This window comes from Hippoglossus stenolepis, chromosome 3 (assembly GCF_022539355.2).
Source record: "Hippoglossus stenolepis isolate QCI-W04-F060 chromosome 3, HSTE1.2, whole genome shotgun sequence".
NCBI classification, from domain to species: Eukaryota; Metazoa; Chordata; class Actinopteri; order Pleuronectiformes; family Pleuronectidae; genus Hippoglossus; species Hippoglossus stenolepis.
Genome location: NC_061485.1, coordinates 28,586,319 through 28,598,787, shown reverse-complemented (window position 1 = coordinate 28,598,787; position 12,469 = coordinate 28,586,319). Strand labels below are relative to the sequence as shown.

The 12,469-nt window shown below is 40.0% G+C and overlaps 1 protein-coding gene across 1 annotated transcript in view; it reads left to right on the top strand.

Moving 5' to 3' along the window:
* LOC118104734 (copine-9-like) overlaps positions 1 to 12,469 on the top strand; it is a 176,357-nt gene that overhangs the window by 149,838 nt on the left and 14,050 nt on the right. Inside the window, exons 15-16 of the mRNA XM_035151826.2 lie at positions 33 to 214; positions 6,290 to 6,417. Coding sequence (XP_035007717.2) covers positions 33 to 214; positions 6,290 to 6,417 — 310 coding nt within the window. The remainder of the gene's footprint in view (positions 1 to 32; positions 215 to 6,289; positions 6,418 to 12,469) is intronic.

Genomic DNA, 12,469 nt, shown 5'->3' with positions numbered 1-12,469 from the left:
GCCATAATCACAAGAACGCTTTCTCTCTCCAGGGAACCCATCCCAGCCCACCTCACTGCACTACATGAGTCCATACCAGATGAATGCATATGCCATGGCTCTAAAAGCTGTAGGGGAGATCATTCAGGATTACGACAGCGACAAACTCTTCCCAGCATATGGCTTTGGAGCTAAACTTCCCCCAGATGGCAAGATCTCTCACGCCTTCCCCCTGGTAAGAGACAGTAAGACCCCGTTCAGACCTGGTATTAACATGCAACATCATCCAATCACAAGTGGTCAGTGTGACAGGCGTGAAACCCACCCCAATGCGTCCTCAATGCGTCTTGAGATCAGATCAATCAGACCAAATTCAAAAGGTTGTTTGAGACGCATGTGGCCACATTCGTATAGCAGTGTGAACACGAATGTGTCCTGAGCCACATTGAAAAACTGCCTACTCAGCTGACGTCCTCTGACCTGCTATCAAACAAACTGAGGCCAGACTCAACAAAAACAACACAACACACAATATGCCAATCCTGTAGCCTGCATAGAGCTGCTGAGCAATGCTAAGCCTGCTGCAAAAATGTAGCCTCTAAGAGACCATGGCAACTTTCATGCCAATTGCATTTTCAGAGAGGTGATTTAGGTCTTGCACCCCCACCCTTGTCCACATACCTCCGTGCCGACACTTTGAAACAGCAAACAGGGGAAGCAGTAAAATACATTACTTCCACCACATCCAGTTAGTCACCTCTGTTTCTCATTACAAGAGCAGGAGAAGCCCCGGGTGTACGGTCATCCTCGATCACTTCCTACTGCGTCCCGTGGAAAATCTGCAATAAAAATGTAAGAACTTAAATTCACTTTCATTTGGCTGGTGCCCCACACCAGGACGTCCCTGCCCCCCTTATTTACATACTAGCACCTTAATTCTCTCAGCCATACTGACTCTGCTCTCTCCCTATCTCTTGCTCGCACCAACACACAGACACACACACACCAACACAAACACGTTGACAACATACCTGTATAGCCTGGGTAAATACAGCATCATTTGGTCTTTGTGTACAGAAATTATGTACATGATTAGTTTAGAGATGTCCACTTATGATCAGATCTCTCCGGATGGATGTTAATACCAGGTCTGAACAGGACCTATGAGAAAGTGAATGTTTAAATACAAGTGCATGACATTTTGTGATATTTAGACAATAGGGACTTACAGTCTATTTTATGACTCAATCCTAACTGGTACTTATTTCAAGGACCTGTTTTTTTTAGTATAGAAACAGGTTTGCCAAGTTGAAATTGGAGGTTTTATTTATCGGGTCAGCTCTGACTAAATCACAGGATGTGACATGTGTCTGTCAGATATAAGGTCTCTCTGATGTAGAGCCCGAGTCCATTTTGGATTCTCTTCAAGGCTGAAAATAAAAGTGTAATCAAACACTCAAGTCAAGGCAAAAAGAAGCATCAAGCAGAAAAACACATTAGAGTGGGAGAGCCTTTAAGGTCTGACAATTACTGTTGAGTCACTATTTTCATTATATAATAAACCTCCTTGGTTTTTTGTGATGTTGAGTGGTTTTTCAGTAAGCGTTTTTAACCAGGATGTTTACTGCCTGATGGTTAACCTGAGAGCTTTCTATTTCAACTGCTCCAATAGATTGCTCTTAGTGGACAATTGACCTTCCTTAGGTCTGCTCGGCATTTTATTTTGCCTTGGATCTTTGCTTTGCTTTTCCAAACCCATCAAAACTTTTTCCATAACTACATCAGCCATTGTTTTATAGTGAGTTCTGATAAAACAGCATCAAAAACACACAGTAAGCAACTACCTGGGGAACATAGCGGAGCACTGGCACAGATATTGTTCTCAGGAGTTGGTGGAGACCAAAGTAGAGCTACAAGGAGATCGACCAAAGCTCATTCATGACCTGGCTGTCCTGCTAGTGCTGGACATGAATTGGCTGACAACTCAAATACGGCAAACTGGGACCAGTCAATGGCATTTTAGCAATGTTTTCCTTATATTACTGCGAATATATGCAGTATTTAATGCTTACTTAAAATCTTTGTCAGGTCATTTAACCATTTATTTTGTCATGCATATGATAAAAAATAAGCTCAACCACACAGAGTCAAAATAGCTTAAAGAACGTGAAAGTTATTGACGACTATTTCCACTATGGAACAGTGTGTTTATGAGTCGGCCCCTGTTTAGTTTTTTTCTCGTCACACGTGTTGAAGTGATATACACTCCAGTCAATAGTTAGTATTTTTCCAGTGAGCTACACACTGGCATGTCAAGAAGATTGTTTGTTTACAAGAGAACTCCACCTATTGTGTATATTCTTATTATCCTTCATCGTATTTGATGCATGCACGTATACAGTTATTACATAATATGCCATGTGATGCCTTTGCAAAAGCTGAAGGCCTACTATGAACTTTGAAACGTTTGCCTGTGAGCTGTCAGATGTTCTTCTTTGTTTTCTACAGTCCTTACCCACTCTGCAGTCCCTGCAGGGAAACCAGGATGTTTCTTCACAAATGTATTTTTAGTCATTCATTGTGAGTGATCACAAACAAACATTAATTAACATTCAAATTAGAAGGATAATGTCTCTGGACAAGCCAAATTACCCCCTGCACTTCACTTAACAACACACGGCTATTCAGCTCAGGACAACTTGCTCAGTCAATGAAAGGAGAGGTTGCACAATCCCACAGGCTGCAGGCACTCCGGAGTATTCTTGTGAAGGGGACGATTGAGGCAGAGGAGAGGGACAAAAGGTGGGAGGAAGAATATGAATCACGCCGCACATCAAGAGAAAAGAAGTGGTGGTCTGTGAGGTGGTGTGTCATTGATGGAGAAATAATACAGATGAGACTGACACAGCACAGCACAGGGAGACATTTTGATGCGACGCTGCTTAGCTTAGCATTGTCAGTAGGAAGGCAACAATAGCATTTAGGAAGACGGCTTTTAAAAAAAAAGAAAGAATGACTCATGCTTTGATTTAAAACAACTTTCTTACCAGATAATGAAATGAGGAGATAAGTGGGTTGAAGAGAAACATTTAATCTGTTGCCGTTCCAATGCTTCAAGATAAGAATAGTAGGATTTGTATATCAAGAAGATGATAATATGGGCTCAGCTTTTAATGTGGGTGAAATGTCTTAGGTCTTGCATTTGTGGACTGAGTTTCCCTGACCTGAAACTGTCATTTTTAATCAGGTTTATAAAATCCCATGATCCTCCTGGCTCCCTCCCAATCAGAAGTCAGAGGTGGACAAGAGCGTCAGAATCTGGCTGGTCTAGATGCTCATTTCCATATGAGCAGCCTCTCAATTAACTCTCCCAATTACGGTTCACCTCGGCGTGACAAATCCCCCCACTGCGTCATGCGACTCTAATTAGCACTTTATTGTTTGGAAAATGCTTGAAGCATGTCGAGCAATCTTTGACTTCATCAACATCATGTAAATGTAAAAGTCATCATACTTTGTCTCTAATGTATGGATCACATATGACAGATCATGGGAACAGTGAGATGTGTGCTGATGTTCACAAAAGGAGAAAGTGAGGCTGGTTTTTAACACTAAGCCCCTTTACTTAATATCCCTGGTTCATATAAGGGTCAGAATATTTATGAACCAGCTTATTAACTCCTAATAAAGAACATATGCAGTTTTGAACCGCTCATACTTGCAATAAATTAAGAGTCAATGTACCTTGAAGCAGCCTCTCCTTCATAAGGGCATGAGATAAAATATTTGTCTTTGATGAGAGTTACTTGACACTGATTAACTTGGAGCTTCTGCTGCAGAACTCCTCTGTTTCAGAGCTTAATTAACACTGGCTTCTGAGTCCACTTTTGATACTTTAAAGAAATCCATATCATTAAAGAAAAACTTCAGTCTCATAGGAAATAATTAAGAAGTAATCTTGGAGAGAGATAACGAAGAGAAGACTCTCAGAGTGTGAACCTGCCTTTGAAACAGGGGGGATGGTTCCCGGTAAACAGAGGCTGTATCAGTGTTTTGATAAACTGTCAGCACCATTTGAGGTTGCACACACGCTGAATGTCGTTGAAATCTGTCGACATGCAGCAGTTGGGTTTGTATTATTTTGATGCACTGTGCACAGAGGCATATTGTATTCATGGTGGATAATTCTACTGTATTCAGCATAGCAATGTTTCTCCACAGTCTGAATATGAGTAATATTATGCAAAGATAATCCAGACAGAGCCACCAGGGACCGTCACTGTGGTAAACAAATACTTAAGCTGTCTTTGTCTATACTCAAATTCTATTCAAGTTTTGCATTTGAAATGTCTAAACAGTGGGAAAATAACAACATGTGGACTATTTCAAAATGCCAGCATGTGGATTAAAATTGCAAGAGAAATCCAGAGAATAGCAGAAATGGAGGAGCTGCTCGCTCACCACACATTGTGAATATGTGAACAACAGAAGTATCTGTTCAAGGAAAAACAGTCATTTCAGGAAACCCAATACGTACGATAGTCAGCAACATTGCAAAGTTTCATTTTCCTATTTATCATTTGCTGTTAGTACAATATTTTCAAACACTGTGCACTGTCAAAATAGTCAACAAGCACATATATTTTTGTACTATATACATTATACAAGAATTATTTGTATGGTTCATTCTTATTGGACTGGCATTTTGACTTTTTGGGCTAAATTTACTTTACAACAAAACATTAAACTTAGTTTATTTTTTCATTACAATTTGGGCCTTTGATTAATGATCAAATATGCAATTCTCTGACATTCATCAACTTGAAATGCTGGAATTACAATACATGTGTGGAGAAGCTGGTGTATGAACTTTGAGCACATGTTGGGCTAAAGATTTAGGATAAGAATATGTAAATGGTCTTGCATGAAGCCCAGTGTCTCGCTCACTTTAGACATTGCACCAAGTAATCAGGAAGGACTGAAAAGTGAGGGGAATGTTAGTTGTGGCACAATAAATTGAAAGATGCTTGGCTGTTTTGTCTTGAAGTTACTGAGAGCTCTGCACATCAATGAATATACTGGTCCACTATATTTATTACATAGACCAATGAGATTGTGTTGTCTGTTTGTTGGATTATTTGTTTGCAAGAATACATTAAAGCTACTCAACTGATTTCCTCTAAACTTGATGGAGGGAATGGGCCTCAGAAGATTATTTTAAATTTTGGTGTGGCTGTGGATTGAGGGGTGGATCTAGGATTTTCTTTTCAATTCGTATATAAGAACTAGACAATCATGTGTAGAATTGTTCAGCCTTGGAGTTATACACCCTGGAGTGCTATTCTAGTTGAATCCTTGTATGTAGGATGTTAGAACATTACTATGATACTGATTTAGGAGAGTTCTTTATTCTTAAGAAAGATAGATTGAAGTGTGTTTCTGACCGTGGCTGGGGTGAAGCCATATTGTAGGGATGAGTGATTAAATGCCTATTTGACAGGAATGAACTGAATGACACATTTACAACAATGATGCAGGGATTTCAAAGAGAAAAAATGAAGGTGAGGGCACGACTGTGTGTTTGGGGATTTGTCTGAACTAAAAGGTCTTAGATGTCTATTATTCTTCAGTTTTTCCACGTTAACTTTATCTTTATTTACACTGAAGGAGATGAAAGGGCTTCTCACAGATTTGGAACATGCTCATCTAAATCATAGACTCTGACTGTGTGTCTGTCAGTGGCCACTTCATTTGTTACCGCTGCGCTGTTTATTTGTTCACATATCTAATCAGCCAATCATGTTACAGCAACGCAGTACATAAAGGCACAGAGACGTGGCCAAAAGCTTCAGTTGTTGTTAGACGAAACATAAGAACTGGGAAGTGACTATGAACAGTGATACCCCATTTCCATAGTGATAATACTGGTATGCAGTGTCCAGTTTACACCATATGTAGTGAGGCGTGTTTCATCATTGCACAAAACCTTTTCCCAGCAGCAATATAGGGAATATTATATTGACCTTGACCTCAGGTGATGTACTTTTTGATGCAGTTTCCTCTGTTGTCTCTTACCATTGGCACCATGCAACCATCCACAGTGATTTTCTTACGGTGGACTCATACGGTGTTCTACATATGTGTGTGTACTGATTGAAGTATCCAATTTTAGATGAAGCAAAAGTAGCTTCAACCCCCACCTCCAATCTTTTGTCATTGATTAGACTCCAGGCTTGGTAACTCCTTACTGCAGCTACCTTTATTTTGTTGATGTCATTAGCCTCATGTTTACATACTTTTTCTCTTGCAGAACTCAAATACAGAAAACCCAAACTGTGTGGGGATCGACGGGGTGCTAGAGGCATATTTCCAGAGTCTGAGAACAGTTCAGCTGTATGGTCCCACCAACTTTTCCCCAGTCATCAACCAGGTGGCTCGGTGAGAAACACACGCCCACGCCCACGCACACACGCACACTCCCCTGTCTTTGTCTCATGAAATTGACATTCACACAATCAAAAATCTGATTTTATACTTGTACATTAAGCAGCTATACAGTGGTTACATGCATTATTATTAAATTATAAATTCCACACAGTTTAAATGTTAGATAAAAGGACATTGACCACTTGTGTTGATTGATCCAGTTTAGCTATAAAAAACCAAGTTGTGAGTGTCAAAAAAGTTCTCACAATGCAGAAATGTTCCCAGTATGAGGGCTTGAAACTGAGATTGGTCCTTATAAACATAGTAATGTAAACACACACACATGGAAAGGATCACAAACAACCTGTGCACAGATGCATACTAGATACACACAAATCACAGACACACACAGTATACACACACTAACACATAGTTTCATATTCACTTATACATTATGTTTCTCATTCATTAAAGATGTAAGGATGTTTCATATGCATGTGTTACTTGTGCCATCATGGGATGCCAGCTGTGTATATACAGTATGCATATCATGAATATAAACAGAAGATCTGAGGCGGCTCGATGGCAAAAGCAGAAGACATGCAGGCATGTCACAGAGAACGACCTCTACTCTGTAGAGAAATTAGTTTGATTAATTTCTTGGGTATTGTATTGGATCACAGTGGGGCTGGAATAAACTGACACCACCGTTAATGATTAACTTCTGACTCTTAGAGTAAAAACCCTAATTGGTTGCAGTTGTTAATGAGTTGTTTGTGTGATGTGCTGTCTGACAACTGAACTTATCGGTTTGACTAATGGAGCAGCTAGTTAAAATACAGACAGTGTTCTTGTTGGTGTTCATCAAGGGGAATGAATTATATATCAGGGTAAGCCAGTTGAGATGTATCTTTAATCTATGTATGTGATGTGTCTCTTGCCTTAACACAGTCCACTGCCAACACACTCATTTAGACTCTGGCTGACAATAGGCTTCAGCTTATGTAAATGTTAAAATCACTGCACAATCATTTTTAATTCAGATTTCTCCAGAAAAAAAAACATACTTTAGGTCTGACCCATGTTTTGCATGTGCCTGTACATGCAAATTTATTCATTTACGTTTTTTTGCCGGTGACCCTTGGGTACCAGACCCAGTGCAGGACCATTTCAAACCAAGACAAAGCTATCTGAGGGCTTTGTGTCTAATAATAATAATATTCTCCTTGACAGACTAGCCTCCATTGGCATCACACACCCTTGGACTGGTTTAAATCATATCTTTCTTTCCACAAGCAGTTCATCCAACTCAAATCTTTCAAATCCCAGCCATTTCCAGTCACTACTGGTGTTCCCCAGGGTTCTGTCTCAGATCATTTTCAGAACCCTCTCCCTTAATCACATCACTCCTGTCCTTAAGCAGCAGGTTCATTGGCTCCCGGTCAGATACCGCATTGTTTTTCAGATTCAGCACCTCATGTTTAAGGCCATTCATAATCTCGCTCCCCTATAGCTTTCCAAACTCCTGCACATCGACACATCCTCCCGCACTCTCAGGTCTTCTTCTCTCATCCACCTCACGTCATGCCATGTTTCGCACCGTTGTGTCGTTGCCTTGGCAATGCATAGCCATTAATTTGGGGGGGCAGAGCTTCTAAAGGAGCACTGAAGACAGGGTTATGTTTCTGTTGCATTTAGGTTCAACAATCTTTGTCTGTAACCACTTACTCTAAAGGATCAGTATCACCACAGGGATGTTCACAGTGTCTCTTCACACAAAGACAACGGGTTGAGAAGAGGAGTGTGTTTGAACTCTATGTACTTCAGTTACAGTAAGTGACTCATAAGCAGGGGTGGAGTGGGGATGAAAATCCACCCAGGACATCTGAGTCAGACCCAACAATCCTGACCTGGAGATACACAAACACCCATACAGCCAGTGTCAAGCTGTTAGTGGCAATTCCTCCTCAAGTCTGAGATAATTTCACTGACACAATACTTTGCCAATGTTATTATCTTTGTATAGAAGTTTATATCATCAGCATCTTAGAATTTAGAGTAGAAAACAGAGTCAAATTAAAGTTATTCTATTCCTGTTGCCTGAAGCTGATTTTGCTATTAAACTTTGACTGGTGTTCTGAATTCACACTGCTGGTCCTCAATGCATTAAGAAGTTATTTTGGATGCCTTTGTCTTCCAGGTTTATAACTTCTTTACTTCAGTATGAACATTAAATAACTCCTTCACTTACAATATTCATGTAAAACAGTCTGCTGCTCACTGCCTCACTGTTACCATCCTAAGAACCTTACTACCGCAGAAGTGGTAAAGTAGCAGGAACCAGGTCATCAAACATCATCAGCCTGTTTCGCATAGCGACCAACAAAGAAACCTCCTGTTACTCCTGATGGTCTTGTCCCCCTTGTTGCACCTTGTACAATGGTTGCCAGGTTGGTGGCTTGGAAGAGGAAACAGGGGAGAGCTTCAGTATGTTGGTTTCTAGGAGTCAAATGTCTTCTAACATGTCCATGATTACAGGTTATTTTGATCACAAATAGCAGCTCTTATTATATTATCTTAATCAAATATATAACATTTAAAGTTGTATATTTGACATTGATTTATTACATAATTATTAAACAATATTACTATCAATAAAGTAAAGTCGATTATAGCCCACAACCAGGGCTTTAAATATGAGTTGTTATGCATATTTAGTTATTTCACATTCCCCTGTTGCCGCAGTCTCTAATTCAAAGAGTTGTCCCTTTTTAACAGCTGATGCAGTTGCCCCATTAAAGGTATGGCCCCATCTTCATGTCTCAGTAGCCATCACAAAAAAAAGAACAAAAGCAGGTGTCTGTGGCCCCCAAGGACTGAAATGTCCAACCATTACATTCGGACCAAATGAAATTGGCAAAATTTTCCTGGCTTACCAACCCTGGCTTTAAGTATTTGCATCAAGTGGGTCACACATTGAGTGCTCTATTAATTTCTGACAGCCACAATGGGAGTGCTTCGGTGACATAAATAGATAGGAATAGCTTAATACAGTGTGTCTTCATGTTGAACCCTGCAGCACATATCATCCTGCAGGCTCTTATTAAAAACAATTTTAATTTCACCAATGAAATGCTGTTGGAGTAGAGCCGGTGTTCAGTTTTTTCACGGATTCTGGCTGCTTATTACCTGTTACTGTATTTTTAGCTCCCACATGAAGAAATAATATCCTGTTCCAGTTGAGTGGATGTGGTTGGATAATCAAATGGAGTGTAGTGCTGGGTTGTTCATCTGTGGGTTCAAGAGCTTCAAGATACATTGACATCCACAGAGAGAAAGAGAGAGCATACACCGTCATTTCTTCTCTGTCCTTGTTCTTTTTATTTGAAACTTGTTTTCTTCACATCTCCAGATATTTTTGTTGATGTGATCATCCGATGCACTACTCTCCCCTCATTCCCTTTTTTCATACGCTGACTATCTTCCCCTCTTTACTGTCCCTCTTCCTCCCCCACATCCTTGTTGTCTTTCTCGCTTTCTCATTTCTTCTTGTCTTTCACCTGCTTCTCCTACTCTGGTTTTTACTCCCCTCGTATTTTGTTTTCTTAAATAAACTCCCCCTTTTTCTCCTCTTCATCTGCTTGGTCCAGCTCTTCCCCACACTGCTCCTCATCCACCTCTACTTTGCTGCTGTCATCCATGTGGGAGGTAAAGAGTTGTGATGAAAACAGAGATAGAGGAGGTGGAGGTGGAAGATGCATGGTGTAATCCATATGCACATAAATATACACAGCCACATGTAACTGTTCATGTCATAACAACAGCTTAGTGTAAGAACAATCATAAAAGTCATGAAAGCCAGTGAAAATGAGAACTGAGTTTACACTTATTGCTTCGTCATTTGCCCAACTTCTGTCTTGTATGTTGCTTGATACAGTTTGTTTCCAATTTCGGTGATACAAGTGCAGTCCCTGTTCTGAACCTGCCTGTTTGGAATGATCTGTTCCCTTGTCCTGTGTTAATGTATTTCAGAATGATTCGGTGTCTTAAGTGAGTTCTCCTCAACAGTTCTACAAAAAACTTTCTATTGTTTGTGTGCAGAGCTTTTCATATGCAGAGTGAAGTTAGAAAGTTAGTCAATGTTTTTTCATAAAATGACACTGAATTTGCTGTGTTACTATTTCAAAGGTCTGTTAAGCAATCAACACAATCTTTAGACCCAAGTTCTAAACATTTCAAAATAAAAGCTATGTAATTCAGCTCGATATAAAGCATTGCAGCAGCAAAATTACTGTTGTGTTATTATTTAATAGAGAAATTTGAATGCATTTATTTGAAGTAACTTTGGGTAAAACCTTCTCTTACTGAATATAATAATAATAATAATAATGTAATAACCTCCGGATCTGTTTCCACAAATTGCTATTGTATTTGATACAAGATTTTGGGCCAGTACAGAAAGCTTGAGTAGCTTGTGTGTTCTCCAGTGGCACAGCGTGGAATTAATATTAGTCCGAGGGCCAATGAGTCATTTCACAGTTGGTGTTATTGCCTCCGATTTAATATCATGTTTCCAGTTACACTCTTCACTCCCTCCCTGCTCTCTTCAATGTCTCTTCTCTTTCAGTCAGATTTCAGTGATATGTCATCAGCTTTGCCGTCAAGAATTACTTGACAGTGCTCAGCTTTCACACCAACATCACTAGAGTCTGTTACACGTCATTCCTACGACCTGCTTCAGCAGTAGCATACTAGAGCTTACATCATACATCATTTTGTGCTACTCTCTCCATGGATCTGTTTGTTATGTGAACAGAGTTGTTGATGCTATCCAGCTTATACTTTGTGTATTAGTAAAACTTAGATGAGCACAAGCCAATCCTTCACTTGTTCCTGCTCTCATAATTAATTCACTGAAACCTTCCTTTACAGCTAGATAAATGTTTTTCATCCAGCAAATCCATGTATATACATTTCAAGTGCTCATACACAACTGTGGCTATGTAGTTAATGTGTACACATCAACAGTGGTTATATTAAGGTTAAAGGGTAAATTCAACAATGACCTATGAATTTCTTCCTCTGCCAGGGGCGTGTTCAACTGAAAAAAACATCAGATCTACGAGTGACATATATTTACGTTATGAACTTTCATATCTTCCTGTATTTGCATTTCTTTTACCCCGTGAGGAGAAAAAACTGCAGCTGCACAGTGAATAATGGAAGTGACAGACTTTCTGCGGACTTTAGCTTGAGACACTGAAAAACTACTGTAACAGCACAATTTGTTCCCCAGTTCCATTGTTTTACCTGTTGATGCACTTTTCCATTATTCTGCACAGAAAGCAAGTGAGGGAGCAGGGGTCTGCAAGAAGAAGACGACAGAGGAGGAAAGATGGAGGAAACAATAGGGACAGGTGTAGAGACAGACAGGAGAAATCTAGCAGACAGAAAGACAGTTTGCCATTTTGTCTGCTCTTAGCCTCAGGCCAGACAGAGTGTAAGCCAATCAAACAGTGAGTCAGACAGCAGGTCTACCTCCTCCCTGCTGGGATCCTCACATTATCTGCCACACACACACACACACACACACACACACACACACACACACAGTGTCAGTTTGGAATAATATTTGATGATAAGTCTGTGGCAGAGAAGAACTCTCCACTCACTCTTTTGTCCTCTTAACAGATTATATGTGAGAACTATCAGGTAAATTAATTCAATTAAATATGTATTCACACTGATATTGTATTTAGACTGGCATGATTGTATGTCGGCCTCTTTTCCATTTCTTTGAGACCACACTGCGTGTTTACAGCAGCCGTGCTGATGTGCAGCGAATGACAAACTGGAAACGCATTCTATTGGCCAATCAAACTTGTGCATTTCCTGACAGCAAGATTCGAGCCAGAGTGAGCCCTGGTGTCAATGATCCCCCTCATACAATGTCGTGATCCTATAACCTCCCTGCACACTGCTGGTCCCATGAAATCACTTTGATAGACTTTATGAGCTGCTTTCAGTTAATGCTATAATTTTGAGACATTACCAAACATCCATA